The following is a 17,262-nucleotide window of genomic DNA, read 5'->3' as shown; positions in this document are numbered from 1 at the left end:
CCCTCTGCTCCTCTCTATGACCCACGCTCTGCTGAGCTTCACCCTTGTTCTTGCACAGTCTTCTATGACTCTTCCATCACTCCCAGTGTCTTAGATCACGTCTTTTCTTTTTGGTGTTCTCATCATTTCGTGCTGGCAGCTCATCATACACCTCTTGCACTGCTGTCCAGCCTTTTAAGTCCCACTATTTCTCCAGTGCTTTATTATTCCTCTGTCCGTGTGATGAAACCTGAGTATCTCTGCTACAGGTTGCCCTTCCCTTCCTCTTTGGTATTCCCAGCCAAGCAGTGAGTTTGGTCTAGTAGAGCCACACTGCATTCTCCTCTCCATGTGATGCATGCAGCTGACAGGTTTGGCAGTCCCTGTGTTGCTTTTCCTTCCTGCAACTGATGCGCTGCGAAGGATGAACATGGAAATGTAAGCAGGGAGAACAGGAGACTGGCAGCATCCTGTCCTCTTCAGACTGGCTTGGGAAGGAGGAATCAGACAGAAATCTGCAATAAGTGGCAAAATAAATAAATGTGAGCGTTAAGGCTGCAGCTAGCTAGTGCTGCATTTTATATTTGAAGTTATGTCTATCTTGCACGGTGCACAATAGCACAGAAAAAGCTGAAATAGCTCTGCATAAATATTGCATGAAGCCTTATGCACAAATGTATACGAAGCACAGAGCTACCTGCAAAATCTGGCTGAAAAGCATAAAGGAAAATGTGGGCACTCCGTGGTTCCCTATCTGGAGAGCTGCTGGTACCAGCCTGGTCAGGTAACTGGCATTGCAACACAGCTTTCAGCATAAACACGATCAGAGGGTGCTGTGTGCTAAGCACCATGCAGGAGATAAAGCCATGGAGCAGGCTTTTAGGACAGCAGTGGTGCCTTATATGTTGTGGGGCTGGCACTGAGGCTGCTGTTTGTGGATAGGGAGAGGTAGCATAAATAGAGGGGCAGAGGTGTTTTTGTTTCCAGTTTTATTCAGCAGCCTAAGTCAACCTTTTGCCCTTGGGGGTTCCCCTTGTCCTTTCAGTCGGTTCTCTCCAAGGCTGCAATTTCATGGTCTCTTGATCTGGAGCAATACTGCTCCTCTGTTTCTGCTGCCACATGCAGCTCCACCTACATCAGCAGCAGGACAGGATCTACCTCCTGCATCGCTGTGCTGAGCACCTGCTGTCCATGCCAGGTGTATCTCAGGGGTGTTTCTTTGGGCTGGTTGTGTGGTGGAGTTGTTTTTAGTCTCAACCATCCTCTGAGGCCATGTGCATGGCCTCAAACATTTGGGAGGGACCAAGGGCTGGCTGTGGATGGCCTTTTTAGAAAGCAGTTTGCATTGGTTTGAAATGACTGTGAAATAACGATCTGGATTTACTGCAGGCTCTTTGTGACAAGGACCACCACCTACAATGGATGAAGCAGGTGCCTAGCACCCCACGATGTACCCATGTGCTGCAGACCCCTCTAGCATGGCAGCAGGAGGATAACCTCATCTGAGAGCTCTCAGAGCCAGCACACCATAGCCACAGCCTGAGCAGCACAGGGTGAGCATTTTGCTATGCCCATAATGGCTGAGAGCTGCCCTATGGCAGGCTAGTGTACTTCCAAACAAACCTCATATTGTAAACGGCTCCCTGAATGCTTCCTTCTCTCCCCTTCCATTCCCTACCCCTCAGAACGAGCCCAGAATTCAGTTTTTATGCTATTTGCAGTGTAACATTTTCTTTTTTTTTTTTTTTATCTTCACCGTCCGCATTTTTCCCCCTCCCTCTTTCCACCACCTGCCCATTGCAAACCTAATTGCACATCCCAGCCTGCAATTAGTTTATGTGCCCTATGAAGTTCACTTCATTATGGCTTTTTGAGCTGTGCAGCAAACACCTCTCTGCTGCTTTGATCCCTGTGCCCATGCTGCAGCCAGCACCCTGACAAGACACCATTCTGCCCTTTGTTTTCAGCTTCAGTATCTTCTTCACATCCCATCACTCATTCAAGTGGGATACTGGCAACATAGAATTGTTTGAGTTGGAAGGGACCCTTAAAGGACGTCTGGTCCCACTCCCTTGCAATGAACAGGGACCCGCAGCTCCATCTCTGGTGCTCAGAGCCCATCCAGCCTAATCTTGGGTGTCTGCAGGGATGGGGCACCAGCACCTCTCTGGGCAACCTGTGCCGGTGCCTCACCACCTTTATTGTGAAAAACTTATTCCTTATATCCAATCTAGATCTCCTCTTTTGGTTTGAAACCATTTCCCCTTGTCCCATCGCAACAGTCCCCTCTGAAGATTTCTGTTTCAAACCCGTCGGGTTGCTGCTGGGGCGTGATCCAGGAGATTTTGGGGAACACAGCGACGACCTTTCGGAGGGGCAGATGGGCTCCATGCCCTTCCAGCGGCGCACAGCGGGCAAGACGGACCCCGGCTGGGGCTCGGGAGGGGAGGCGGAGCGCTGCGGCCGCAGGAGGTGGAGGAGGACGAGGAAGCGGGCGTGGAGCCCGGGGAGCCCGAGGAGGGCGGAGCGGCAGTGGGCGGGCGCGGGGCGGCGGCAGCCGGGGAGGGAGCCGGGTGCCCCGCGGCCCATTCGCGAGCCGTAGCGGCGGCGGAGCGGAGCGGCGGAGCCGCGATGAAGCCGAGCCCGGCAGCGGCCGCCGCCGCGGCGGGGCCGGGGTTGGGGCAGGCGGCGGGGGGACCCGATGCTCGCTGGAGGGAGAAGGGCGAAGCGGAGGCGGAGAGGCAGCGAACCCGCGAGCGGCTGGAGGCTACGCTGGCCGGGCTGGGCGAGCTGGAGTACCTGAGGCAGCGGCAAGAGCTGCTGGTGAAGAGCCTCCTGCTGCGGAGAGCCCCGGGAGCTCAGGGCGGCCGCGGGGAGCAGCAGGGCGAGGGGCCGCCGCCGCGCAGTCTGGAGGAGAAGTTCCTGGAGGAGAACATCCTCCTGCTGCGGCGGCAGCTGGTGAGCCGGGCACGGGGGGCTGGGGCGGGGAACGTCGCCGTGTCCCGCGGCACCGAGCCGGTCCGGGGGATGCTGCGGTGCTCCCCGGGGAGTGCGTGCCGGGCACCGTTATCCCGCTGCCTGCCCGTCCCAGCCGTGCCCGCTGCCCGCAGCATCCCTCGGGGACGCGCCACGGCGACGAACGGGCGGAGAACGCCGGCACGGCACTGCACGGCACGGGAGAGCCGGCGTTCGAGCGGAGCACGGCGGCGGCCCCGGCTCTGGCGGAGGTTCCCTCCTCGCTTCGGTTTGGTTCCCCGAGCCGGGCTGGAGACTGCCTGACCCGACTTCCATTCAAGGCAAGAGATGCGCTCCCGTTGCCTTGAATGGAAGTTAGAAGCGAGCTCCTGGGTTGGAACCCCGAGAGGAGGTAACGAGCGCTCTGGCACGGCCAGGATCGGGCGCCTTAAAAGAAGGGATGCTTTTGTTGGGAAGGCGCTTTGTCGCTGATGTGGGAAGAGATGGAAGGCGGCAAGAAGCGGCAGATCATTTTTCAATGAAAATAGCGTACAGCTGTGCCTGGCCTTCTTTTGTGCACGGCTCAGCATTTGCTTTCACCGAGGGAGAAGCAGGACTGCGTGATTTATTTGCTTGTTTCCCCCCTCCCTCCTTTTTTTTTTTTTTTTTAATTTTTTTTTTTTTTTTTTGGCTTCGTTTGACTTTGGCACATTAACTGTGCCATTTCAAGAATGATTTCCCTCTACAAAATGCCAGTGAAACATCTTGCTGCTCGCACAGTAAGGGATGCCAAAGAACCGTATTGAAGTATCAGGGATTCACTGCGCCCACCTCTCCCCCCCCCCAAAAAAAAAAGGGATCCTTGATAGTGATCCATTCATGCACTTGACATTGCAGACTGGGACCAACCACGCTGCTGGTTGGGGATGCTGATGGCAGTAGGTGGCGCAGAGTCACCACCCAAACCCCTCTGCTCTGAAAGGTGGGCAAAGGTTGGCTCGCCCCTTTGGTTCTCCAAGGATGGTGTTCAATGCCAGCACTGCTTCAAATGGCCTTGTTAATACTGGCAGTGTTTGCTTTCCCTTTGCTTGAGGATTGGCCCAGCCCCGGGGAAAGGTTGTCCTTGATTTAATGGGTTTCGAGCATCAAAACTCTTTGCTCTGAGCGTATCAGAGCACTGCTGGGCTCAGATCAAATGATGCACTTAAGAAAAAAAAAAAAAAAGAAACCTTCCTACTGCTTTCCCCAAAGCCAGAGCAATTAAAGAGTATGAAGCAGAACAGGTGATGGATAAACAACACTGTAATACACACAGGGAAACTGATTGCGTTGACCGTGGGTTAATGACTGCCTCACAAAATCATTTCTTACTGCTTATTTTATGCCATCAAATTACCCTCATAAATAGCCCTAAAGTTCATCTCCCAGCAATTTTGTACAATTATAATGGGAGAAGAGGAAGAACGACCCTTCCTGTTGCACTGCTAAACTAATAAAAGGGCTGCAGTCCCAGCTCTGGGAATCCTGCTGCCTATATGGTGGAACATGGCCTTACACTACAGCAGAATGAGGCGGTTCCCTCACGACAGACACTTGTTGGCAGAGCTGTTCCATCCCATTGTGTGAACAGATGTGTGCTCTGACTAGATCACTGTGCTGGTGAACGTCCCCTGTTACATTGGCAAGGCTGTATTTTCACTGAAGGAACCCATTTTGTATGCACAGGTCTGGTTGTACCATATCATACAGAACAGCTTTGTTGTTACAGCTGTGTTCTTGCAACAGAGTGCTTTGCCAGCACAGTGTATTGTGGGGCATGCTTCTTATGTAGAACTGGCTGGAAGAGGCTGGAGTGGAGTGCCTGCATAATTCTTCAGTTAAGTATTTATCCAGAGGGCCTATCTAGAATGTCAGGACTTTCTCCTGTTTTTATTATTATTTTTTAAAGGACAAGGCATTCACATGGCAGAAGGCTGATTGTCCTCAGAACCCCTCCGTGCCTGCCCCACTGAAGTAGCTGATGTTTGCCATCTTGTTTTCCAGAACTGCTTGAGGAGGAGGGATGCTGGCCTATTAAATCAGTTGCAAGAGCTAGATAAGCAAATTAGTGACCTCCGTCTGGACGTGGAAAAAACGACAGATGAACACCTTGAGACAGACAGTCGTCCAAGTTCAGGTGAGGCCAATGGTCAGCATGATGGAGCCTCCCATGGTACCTGGAATTAAGCTGCCTGCAGTTCTTAGTGCTGCCACCACAAATGTCTATAGCACGTTCATGCTCTGATTATTAGTGCCAACTAGGAAAGTTCACCTGCTGCTGGAAAGGCTGCTGTTATTAGGCAACAGGTTCAGAGAAATGTTTCAGGCTTAATTAGATTTTCAGTGTTTGGGTCAATTTTTTTCTCAAGGCTACCCACAAAACTTCCAATCCTCTTGCATATTAGGAAGGAGATTGCAGGAAAAATGGTAAAAGGAAGCACCAGTGGCAGAGGAGAGATGTCAGAGTTGATCTTGTAACCAGGTGGAGTGCTGAATCTAATAATTTAATCCCCGTTGTATTGAATTTCATTCTGTTCTTACTGTTGGAGCCAGTAAATGGTATTTAATTGTGGGGAACCTTCCATAGAGGATCTAGGCTTGTTCTGACAGCACTGAGGAGTGGAGGACCTACCAACCAATCACTTGCACTGTTAAAACCATTGCTTAGTTCTAATTCGAATTTGACTCGTTCCCATACTGATTTTTCAAATGCCTTTTCCCTGTAGACTAAGGTCTTTCTACTGCCAAGCCTTTTTTCCTCTTGGAGGTGCTATATATTTTAATTCCCAGGCTTTTTTGATGAGCTAACCAGGTCAGTTCATTAAGTCATTTGTTTCAAGGCATTTTTCCAAGCTCTTAAATAGTTTTATGGCTCCATTCCAGTTTTTTAGCTTTGTTTTAAGCTTGGTAGATTTGAGGACTAGGCACACTGTTCTAATGTCTTTCTTACCACTGCCATGTAGGCTGGTGAAGTCATTTCCCACCTGCTATTCATTAGTCTCTTTGTACATCCAACAGTCTCGTTAGCCTTTTTTTTGGCCATACCATTAAGCTTGATTGAGCTGCTTTTCCATGCTGACTAATTCCTTTCCAGGAGTATCATTTTCCAGAATGCATCCTCATTCTGTAGACATGCCCAGAATTCCTTTTTCCTAAATGTACAATTTAAATCTTGTTTATAGTGTGTTGCATTTTTCTTAAGTAGACCCCGTTTACCTGGAAGTTTTTCTGCCTGCACTCCTTTCTTGTCATCCTAAATACCACATGTTTGTCCAGAAATTTGATGAAAATAATGGATAGCATTGGGCCCAACTCTTGGCAAAGATCTGTAGTCAAGTGATAGCTGGGGAGTTTGCGTTGGAAGGTAGAATGCACTGTTACATGAGTGGGCTGGCCAACACAGCCTTGAGCCTTCTTGCTAAAATCTGTAATCCCCTGTTAAAGTTAAAACCTCAACCCCTATAAAAGCTTAAAAAAAAATAGTTTAAGATTTCATATGCTGAGCGAAGTTATGTTCTTTTAAGTGCTTTACTGTTAAACAGAATTCTTTGTAGCAGTAAGGATATTACTAAATTGTGCGCTGTTTTTTGGGACGACTGAATGAAATCCCCATACTAATTGCAAGAGTAAGCCAACATAAACATGAGCTGCACTGCTTTTTTAGGGGCACAAATGGTAACTCTATGTAGACATAACTAATATAAATGCAAACTCTTATTTTTGTAGGGTTTTATGAGCTGAGTGATGGAGCTTCTGGATCGCTCTCCAATTCGTCTAACTCTGTCTTCAGTGAGTGTTTATCCAGTTGCCATTCTAGCACTTGCTTTTGCAGCCCTTTGGAGGCAACACTGAATATCTCAGATGGACGCCCTAAATCTGCAGGTATAGTAAAAGCAGGTCGAATACATCATACTCCAGGAGGTGGCTTTGGCTTTGGAAATACTGCCTCAGGAGTATCTGGGTTGGATTAACCCTTCTTCTTTCCATTTGACGTGCTGTGCTCTGAAAAGATTCCAGTGCCTATCATGTACATGTGTTGCAAAGAAGGACCATTTCTTCTCCACTACTCCATCTTTGCTTGTGAACCTGCCCCTCTAAACACATGAAAATAACATGTGAAAGTATGGCAGCTGTTCTACCCAGCAGAGGGCAGTGGTACATATGCACAAAAACACGTTAGTTGGCTAATTTCTTGTGATTTCTTTAAGGAAAGCATTTTTACTAAATAACAGTAATTAGATGTACCATTGTCATTATTGAAAGTGACTGAGTAGGGAGCTAACTGCAGGTTGTAAGTCATTCTGTTTGCAGCAGTCTTTTGTTCAGTTCTGATGGTCCTCAACACCCAGGTGACCATACTGAGCTTTGTTCTGCATTTATATATTGGAGATGAATAGACATCATGAACAGAGTAAAAGTACTTTGTCTCTTTGGCAGAGAGCTGTTGAATTTCCTTTGACTTTAGGCTGAAGTTGCAATCTTTAACATGTATGACAGTAAAATAGGAAGGCCACCTCTGTCTATTGCTCAGGAAGGACACTTCAGTAGGACTTCTGTGATTGAGCATTACTGGTTGACATCACAGCCATACTCATTCAGAAGCCTTAGTCCAGTCTGGGTTGTGGAGGATGCTCCTAACCATAGCATTTCCAATTTCCATTCTGCTCTTTAAGGTTAACTTATAGTGAAATTTTGTGAATCGAGGATAAAATACTTCAAGCTCTTCTGACTCAGAAACGGGAAAATTCAGCCTGGGATACATTGATTCTGAGATGCTGAGAACTCCTCTAAGTTATCCTTTGAGCAGCTTGAGGTAATTTAATGTTCCCTGTTGAAAGGTACATCAGCCAAACATAAAAACATGCACAGGGCTTTCCAGCAGATTACTTTGCTGTTTTGTTTTTTTCTGTATGCAAGACAAAAATCTAAAGCTCTCGTTAATCATGCTGTCTCACTTATAGGAATGAAATTTCTCAGTCTGGCATGTTTCAAAGAAGTCTTTTTGGCAACATTTCCTGACTCTGATATAGAATTTAGGAAATGTGGGAAAACTGGGAAGTGATCTGGAGGAAGTTCCTGTTCCTGACTTCCCTATTCTTTCTCTCCTGCCCACACAGGAACATCATCGCTATCAGCTAATTTCATCAAAGTATGTGAGACCTCTTTTGAAATAAGCCTAAGATAAGTAGCAAGCACTGAGCTTTCAAATTTGAGCACTCTGGCTGAAGTTTCTAGCCTAAGGGTAGAAAACAGGACTGACAGTGATCTGCCAGGATCGCTTAGGTTGTCCCTCTAACCCATAAGACCAAGAGAACTAGACCTTAACAAAATCATGATCTTAGGTGCTTGGATTGAAGCCTTGCTGCTAAGGTTGCTTATATCCAACGTAAGTGCCTTAGTTATTAAATCTGACTCATGCATCTTGAAAGGCACTGGATTTCTCTTAAAGAACTCTCTTTGCAGAGCCAAGGCCTGGGTACTGGCTGTATTGACCTGCACTCCTTGTACTTACGTGGAAATATTAGCTGTTTCCCATTCTTTAATTCTTTATTGTTCAAAGTGAACTGACATTATTACAATTATGAAACAGGTTGGATGCTCATATTAATAATCTGGATTTTCTTTTATATTCCAAGATATACTTGGAAAAATATGGAAGTGAAGCTTGTCAGTAAGCTAGAAGTGGTCTCTTGTCCATGTTTTCATGTTTCCCTTTGCATTTAACAGAGTAAAATATAAAACTCATGCATGCTGAGGCCCACAATGAGTTATACGAGTGACTGCGTAGCACAGAAACATGGTTTCTGAGTGGCTTGGATGTAGAACAAGAAGCTCTCAGCAGCCTGGACCCAAGAGGGCTCTGGGTTTTATTTTTTCAGTGAAGAAGTCGTGTTGGCACAAACCCTCCATAGATGCAGTTAGGAAGAAACCCTCAGACCCTTTTATAGCTGTTGAACAGCATCCCTGAGTGTGAGGTTTCTCCTGTTTGAACAGCAGTGCTGTAGTGAAAGCGTTTGTGTAGATGAGTCCGGTGCTCCTGACAGCATTGAAAAGCAGCAGAACTGTCACTGGCAAGCTCTAAACTCTTCTAAATGCCTTTCAGATCTCATAGGCTGGATGGATTATAATAAAGAAAGCCAACATGAGGACCAGACCGCGGGCTCTGTCTGTCGCTCTTTGTCCACACCGCACTCAAATTCCCTCGATGTCGTTGCAGATGTCCACCCAAAGTACCAGTGTGATCTGGTGTCTAAAAACGGGAGTGACGTCTACCGGTACCCCAGCCCACTCCATGCGGTAGCTGTGCAGAGTCCCATGTTCCTTCTCCCTGTGACTGAGATCCCCCAGCGAGAAGAGGAGAGGCTTGGCTGTGACATTACCGATGTTTGCGCCGGATCTGAAACAGACTCAGGAAAAGCAACCGATGCCTTTCTCCCGCCGGGCTCCTGGCCTGCCTCGTGCCCGTCTGCCAGCAAGAGGATAGATGGCTACATCTTAAGCCTGGTTCAGAGAAAGACTCACTCTGTAAGGACTAACAAACCAAGGACGAGTCTCAACGCCGATCCCACCAAAGGGATCTTGCGACACGGCAGCATGTGTGTCAGGCAGGCTGCTGGGGCGGTTTCACACAGCAACGTCGTGAACCTGAAGAGCACGAAGCAAGTGAGCTTGCCATCCAGTGGGGCAACTGCTTCAGAGAACGTGGCTCCCTCCCCGCTCAAGCAGAGGCCGAGGGAAGCGGGTGGCGAGCAGGTGGAGAGCAGAAAGGTGCTTTTGCCAGCAGCTTTTCCACCCAGCGAACTCCAGAGCAAGCAGCAGCCGCGGGGTGCCAAGGCAGTGCCTCCAGAGCTCAGCCGACACACGGTGGCTGCCACGGGGGATGTCCCCAAGGAAGGCAGTCAGCACTTCACTGCGTCTCCCAAAGAGAGCCCAGGGAAGCCGGTGGTGCTGCAGCCAGAGACCAGGGTCAGCCAGCCTCCCAAAAAGGTCCTGCTGAAGGGCAGCTCACAGGCGGCTCACTCGTCATCGCCTCCTGTGGAGGAGAGGCCCACGCTGGACTTCAAAAGCGAGGGCTCTTCCTCTCAGAGCCTCGATGACGGATTGCTGGTGAACGCCCAGTACATCCCAGCTCAGCAGCAAAGCGTTAAGCTCCACAAAGGCACCAGGAACGTCAAGATTTTGAAAAGCTCTGCGCTGAAGCACAGACCACACCTCGCCAACGGGCTCGAGAACGGTGCTCAGGCCTTGCGGGAGAAAGGCAAGCCAACCGGCAAGAAGTGCCGCTTTCCCGATGAGTTGGATACAAATAAGAAACTGAAAAAGCCCTCCTCAAGGGGGAAGCGCGGCGGCGGTCTGCAGCCAGAGTCAGGCCTCCAGGGTCGGCCAACCGGTCTGCATAAATCTGTGGTCAGGTCTCACGGACACGGCCGGGAGGTGGTGGTGGCCAAACCAAAACACAAGCGGGCCGACTACCGCCGGTGGAAGTCTTCAGCGGAGATCTCCTACGAGGAGGCCCTGCGGAGGGCAAGGAGGAACCGACGGGATGGCGTAGGAGTCTACGCTCAAGTTCCTCTGCCATATGTCAGCCCTTACGCCTATGTGGCCAGTGACTCGGAGTACTCAGCAGAGTGCGAGTCTCTGTTCCACTCCACCGTGGTGGACACGAGTGAGGATGAGCAGAGCAACTACACAACGAACTGCTTCGGAGACAGCGAGTCCAGCCTGAGCGAGGTGGAGTTCGTCGGGGAGAGCACCACCACCAGCGACTCTGATGAGAGCGGGGGTCTCATCTGGTCCCAGTTTGTCCAGACGCTCCCCATCCAGACCGTCACCGCTCCGGAGCTGCATGAAAATGCGGCAAAGGCTTTTGTCAAAATCAAAGCCTCCCATAACCTCAAGAAGAAAATCCTGCGCTTTCGGTCAGGCTCCCTGAAGCTCATGACGACCGTCTAGTGAAGTGACTTAGTGGAATGTATCTGTTTCTGCTTTTGGAAGCAAGGTGCTTTTGTGTACATATTACCACAGATTTTTTTTTTTTTTTTTTTATACAAATATTTAAAACTTAGGGTAAATTATGTCACTTGTCTTCAGAACTTGGGTGGATACTAGTGCCTTTCAAATGGAAATAAAAGACCATTACACTTGTTTAAAAAAACCATAACACTGCCATTTCAGTGGTGAACAGCCTCCAGTGCATAGTATCAGAAGGCTTGGAAAAAAAAAGGCTCATGTTTTTGGGAATGGATCGTCCTTGCCTAGATTTTTTCCAATTCTGGGTCTTTTACAGGGTATCAACAGCTTAAGGTCATAAATTTTTAGGGGGAGAGGGGGAGGGAGTGTGGGTGGTCTTAATGTTTTTGCTTGTCCCTTTCTGCTGCTCCTGGTGCCACATCTTGAACTTGTTCCTCCTGACAGTCCAGCCTGTTCTTTTTCTTTTTCTTGTTGATTCTCTTCTTGAAGCTGGCCCTGTCCTCCCCCAACCTTCTCCCGTGAGGAAAAGGCTCCTGTTAAATCCATCTCCAAGGTTAAGTTGCCTTCTCGGGAGCACACTCTGCTCTGATTTCCTGGGAGTCCCAGTGCGGACTGTGGTGTTGTTTGGAATAAACTGTTGGAGCAGCTGACCAAGGCTTAGTAACTTCAGTATATTGTGTAAAACTGCTTTTGAAAAAGAAAAACAAACCATATGCATGTCACGTGCATGATTATCAGTAGTTTTAATATTCCTGTTGATGTCCAATTTACTGTACATCATCAATGGCTGTTTTTATATATATATATCATTGTGTAAATTAATATAACACATCATATGCTGTAATAAACAGTCTGTTTTAATATTTTTTTTAAGTTTGTTACATCGGGACAGACTCAATCTATGGTTTTGTATTGGCATTGTCACCACCTCAGTGTCTCTTTAATGTGGCCTGTTAACATTCTCTGGAATTCGGTCGTGCAGGAAATGGAGCAAGTTTAAAATGTTGCTGTGTGTGTGATTTGTGCTTTGAGAGAACCGGATAGCCATGGCTCTTCTTGTTCTTCCAGTGACTTGCATTTTTTAAGGGCAGGATGGGACTGAGGACACTTCTGAAACCTACTGTAGGGAACCCAGTCTATCAGGGTGTTGGACTGGATGATCCTTCCAACTTCTGCGATTCTGCAGTTCTTCAGGGTGTTGCTTATGAGCAGCTTGCATTGTGGAGCAGATGGAAATGTAATATTAATCCTCTTCGCTTCAGGGTGCTTGAAGACCTCGGTTGGTACAACTGAAGGGCAGATGGTAGGGTGCTGTAACCAAATGGATCTGTGTAATGCAGCAGGTGTGCTTATGAAGCAATCGGTAAATGGAATTGCCTAAAGTTGTGTGCTCAGGGTGCTCTGCCCGGCCAAGGAGAGCTTGGTGTACCTGGTAGGAATTTGTGGGGTGTGTGTGCAGCCCATTTGGTCCATAGCAAGATCAGCAGAGCAAATAGGTTGTTCTGTGGTTCCTCTATGTCCTTCCTGCTGTCACCCACTATAAGGCAGAACATTACTTTCTCAGGTTTCCGTGTAGCGAATGTGGGAAGGAGAGATTCACCAAGAATTAAATGTCTCTGTGAACAGCTTCTAAGACAGTGGTAGCAGTTTTTCTAAGTGGTGGATTTCATCATCTTAACTTGCAGGCTGCAGTGAATCCCTGCCTGTTAGATGTCTCTCATATTACATACTTTCTGTTACTTTCTGTAAGGGGCCATGCAGTATGGTCACAAGTTTTTGAGTACAGGAACCTCAAAAGTCCTTTTATTTCCATGTCCCATGATACAGGAGAAGCTGTAATTCACCTTAGCTGCTCTTAACCCTCCTGTAGCTTTACATGTGGAAGGGCAGCCTGCATACATACAGAAAACATAAAATGTTATATATAAATATATACATTTTATATATTAATATAGAGTAGTTATTCCAGAAATTTTGGGACAATGGCTGCCACTATAGAGAAGGGAGAGGAGAAATGTTTGTTACTCAACACAGTTCTGCTGAAGCTGAGAGCAGCTCAATACATCCTGTTAATAACTAATGGGTGTTATAACAAACAAAGGGAATGTCAAGAAGCTTATCAAACCTAGTGGTTTCTTTCCTAGAATATCTCTTAATCATGCCACATAATCTCTCTTCAAGCAAGAAAACCACGTGCAAATCCCTATAAATCTCCTCAAAGGTGCAGCAGAGAGCAGAGAGGAGCTGCAGACGTGCACTCTGTGTCTCTGACTGTAAAGGAGATACTGGTGGGAAGACAACCTGACCAATGGCTTTGGAAAGGCAAGTTTTAATTGCAGTGCTGTAATGTGTTGTCTCTTACCAGCTGAAGGAGGCTGGTTTCCAAAAGCAAGCTACTGAATAGTTTCTGTTTTGATAATTGAGTAAAAGAATAAAAAAATAAACACTTGAATATCACTAAGGTTCTATCAGCTGCAATGAGTGCATTCTGTAGCACTCTCATGGAATAGCTTAATACCAGATGGGGAAATGTGCTGATGGTATCTCTTTCAATTGCATCTGACTCCTTTCAGTTTGCAGAAGGAATTTTCCTTTTCCTACATGATTTAGGTAAGCATCCCAAATCACTTAAACAGGCCTTGATTTTTTTTTCTCCCCCTCACTTTCCTCTCTCTTTTTTTTTTTTTAATAAAAGATCTTACAGTGCTGGAAAAGTACTTGATATCTCAGCACATTCTCTTCTCTGGTTCCAATTTAGGAAACACACCTCTGTTTTTGCAATGCTAGGTTGAAAAACATCTGCAAATCTTGGAGACCAGTTAAATATCTGGCACTTCTTTAAGCTACCTGGCTTTTCAGCTCCACAGCCTTGAGCCCTTACCAATGCATTTTTCATAATATTCATGTTTTAATTATGCCCAGTGCTTATGGCAGTCTTTGGAAGTCAGAAGCTGTGAGGTTTGTCTTCAGTGCCCTGGGGCCTGTTTCAAGGGGAGGAATAGTTGTGGTGAGGACGGTGGGGTTTTATACCTCTATGCTTCATAAGCACAGCAAATACTTAGCAAGAGCAGACCCCTTTGTCTGGGTTCCTTGTGATTTAGGTTAAATAGTGTTGCTGTACATCTCCCAGCCGTTCCCTGATGAGGTGCTTCAGACAGAGTCTATCCAACCCATACAAGCTATCTAGTTTTTCTCCTGGCAATGGATAAGAACTGATAACAGATTCCCCACAGCAGAGTCCTGCACCTTCCCTAACCCCAATCAGTTTGTTGGCTCTAAGGAAGGTCAGAGATCTTCAGGTGGCAGCCAGCAAAGCCATCCCTGAGGAGCCTGAATCCTTTTTTTCCACAAAGAGCAAGAAGGTTTTTATTAGCTGTGATGGCCACTCAGCAGATGATTCACCACACTGAGCTTGGCTCTCCAGCAGCATGTGATAAAGGTATTTTTAATAGCTGCATCAAGCATCTAACCTGTGTCTTTGGAGGGACCAACAATCACGCATACAACTAAACTAATATGAAAAAATGAACTGTTCTCAACTCTTTGCATTGTAATACTCACATTGACAGTTTCTGTGCACAGTTCTGTGAGGATACAGACCAATAGAAACAATTTGCAAAGCCCAAATCTATCTTTCAAATCTGCTTTTCCCATGATTTGCTCTAAACCTCCAAAGGGATTGTGTCGAGGCTCCTTGCACAGAATGGTGTTTTATTTCTCTGGCAAAATAGAATAGATGGATCACTGCAGTAAGAAACAATTGCTCTGGGACTTAAAAATCCCACAATGCTGGAATGAGGGGAGACATATGGAAACAAGTGGGAGATCGGTTAAAAGGGATGATAGAAAGTGCTTTTTTTTTTTCTTTTGCTCAGCAAGGAATTTGCTGCCATGGGCAATAGCGGCACAGATGTAATGTTAGTGAGTTCAAAGGAGATAGACAAGGTATTACAGTAAGGAGGGAAGGATGTGTGCTCTACCATCCCCAGTAAATGACCATGAAAGCTGGGAGAGCTGTGGAGTGAATGGACTTCAGAGAGTGGCCAGGCTTGCATGCTCTCTCTGAAGATTGTTGCAACTATTGAAGAACCATTAGGTGAGAAGACCGTGATCTTGGTTTAACTTATGGGAGTTGTCTATGCAACAGATTCCCCCCAGTCTTCTTCATTCTTTTGTGCTCACGACTGTTGCTGAAAATGAGGTTTGCATTGCTGTACAAGGAAGTTTACTTTGCACGCTTGGTTGATGGTGGCATATACTTTTTCAAACAGTGGACATGTGTTTCTGGTCACTCACATCCTATAGCAAAATAATTTAATTCCATGCTTTCACAAGCATAGTCTGTGCTGAAGGCACAACTCAATTCCAACTCAAGCAGGACTGTGGTCTGCATGAGGGTAGAAGGGCTCTTTAGAGGGTTCTGCATTGTTAGGTTGATAGCTGATTCCAATTGTGTGACATGCAACAAGACGAAATATGGGTGCTGCACCAGGGTCACAAAATCTTCATGTGGTGATACAGGCTTGGGGAAGAGGTGGCTGAAGAGCTGCCTGGCAGAAAGGGTCTTGGGGGTGCTGGTTGACAGCCAGATGAACGTGAGCCAGCCCAGGTCATCATGTCATCATGCAACTGCAGCATGGGTCAGCAGGACTTGTGGAAGGGACTGTCCTGTTGTACATGGCACTGGCACCTCAAATACTGTGTTCAGTTCTGAAGAGTATAAAAGAAGGGTATTGAGTTGCTCAAATATGTGCAGAGAAGAGCAATGAAGATGGTGAAGGGACTAGAAAAAGAGTTATGAGGAGCAGCTGAGGGGGCTGGGGCTCCTCAGTCTGGAGAAGAGGAGGCTGAGGGGAGGTCTCATCACTGTCTCAAAGTAAGCTGAAGCAAGGATGAATGGTGATATGGTGTGTGGAAATGGCCTCAAGTTGTACAGGTTGGTTGGTACAGGAGGTTTAGACTGGTATGAGGAAGAACTTCTTTGTGTAGATGATAGTCAGTCATTGGAATGGCTGCCCAGGGAAGTGATTGAGTCGCAATCCCTGTAGGTATTTAAGGTGGATGTGGCATTAAGAGATTCGGTTTAGTGATGGGACTTGGTAGGTCAGGGTGATGGTTGAGCTTGATGATCTTGAAGGTAGTTTCCAACCAAGATGTTTCTATCATTCTATTATGTTGAATATCCTCTTGTAATGCAAACACAGCTATGGACATAGTTGATATACAAGCCTACAGTAGCTTAATTGTTGGACAGCAATTTTACATCCTTTTATAGTTGCTCCTGAACTGTAGAAAACGTTGATGACTTCCAACTTTAACAAACTATCATAGTGGCAGTATCAGAGTGGCATTTACTGCACCTTGCACTGGGACTTTGCTGTCCTTGGAGAATTTTGTTCTTTCTATGGTTACTTCTACACAGATGCTTCACTCCAGGAGCACAACAAATATGTTTCTATCCGGACAGGGACATGGGGCCTGAATCAGTGATGGCTCCCTTGAACAGCTTCTGGTCCAAAAATGTGGACAAATTTGGTCCAAATGATATTGGGAACCATGCTAATTCTAGGCTGAAGTAAACACCTAAACTGTATATATTGTACCTGTGGGGACTCAAATTGGATCTGCTCTTTTTGTGTGGAATGACTTATTAATGTAGAGCCTCTTTCTCAATTAATGGCCTTTGTTTCCATGCTGTATTCCTTTAAGATCAATAAAGTATATTAACATTAATAACTTGGTTTCAATGAGCCAAGCTCTGAAAATCTGGCTTTTGTTCTTTTTAAAGCAGTTGCAGTCTTGAGAACTAAGATTTTCATGATAAACCCGAAGGAAAATGTATATGATTTGGACTCTGTCCTCATGATGTAATGGCTTTGCAAGTAAATTAAGTGTTTTCTCCCCCAAAAAGGTTCTTCTGTGGCCAAGGGCAGGGAGGTGGAAAGACTGCAACCCATTGAAATGTATGTTCCCCATGTCTCCTTGCACTCCGTGAGCTTTGTGTCTTAAGACATGGGCTTTTTCTGGAGGGCAGGCTTGAGCTACTGGGAGGAGAAGTATATAATCAATCTTCATCTCTGAAGTGCTCATGCAGTAAGTGTTTAAGCATGTGATTAAGCTCATTCTTACTCAGTGAAGCATTTCAGCACATGCTCTGTGTACTTCACGGTTAGGGGTGAACTTAGCGCACGCTCAGGAGTGCTGGTGGATCAAGGTCTCTAGACTTGAATTTCCAAGTGTTCCAATGAAACGTGTCTGTGCCAAATGTCCTGGTGGCTTCTCTTGGCTTATGTTGGAGGGACTCCCTGCTGGCTTTCT

The 17,262-nt window shown here is 46.8% G+C and overlaps 1 protein-coding gene across 4 annotated transcripts; it reads left to right on the top strand.

The window, feature by feature from the left end:
• The first annotated feature begins 2,580 nt into the window (after positions 1–2,580).
• DACT1 (dishevelled binding antagonist of beta catenin 1) lies at positions 2,581–16,698 on the top strand. Of its 4 annotated transcripts, none has more exons than XM_031605361.2 (4): positions 2,581–2,937; positions 4,978–5,110; positions 6,700–6,762; positions 9,191–16,698. In XM_031605361.2, exons 1-4 carry the CDS (start codon positions 2,611–2,613, stop codon positions 10,924–10,926), a joined length of 2,259 nt encoding a protein of 752 aa, XP_031461221.2. In that variant the 5' UTR covers positions 2,581–2,610; the 3' UTR covers positions 10,927–16,698. The 4 variants fall into 4 exon arrangements, with proteins under 4 accessions (XP_031461221.2, XP_089997984.1, XP_031461219.2 ...); XM_090141858.1 differs by having other exon boundaries at positions 9,077–16,698; XM_031605359.2 differs by having other exon boundaries at positions 6,700–6,855; positions 9,077–16,698.
• Positions 16,699–17,262: the final 564 nt, after the last annotated feature.

Source organism: Phasianus colchicus, chromosome 5 (genome assembly GCF_987193195.1).
Source record: "Phasianus colchicus chromosome 5, bPhaCol1.hap1.1, whole genome shotgun sequence".
In the NCBI taxonomy this organism is placed as follows: domain Eukaryota; kingdom Metazoa; phylum Chordata; class Aves; order Galliformes; family Phasianidae; genus Phasianus; species Phasianus colchicus.
The sequence above is the reverse complement of the archived record's forward strand: the minus strand, read 5'-3'. Positions and strand labels throughout refer to the sequence as shown.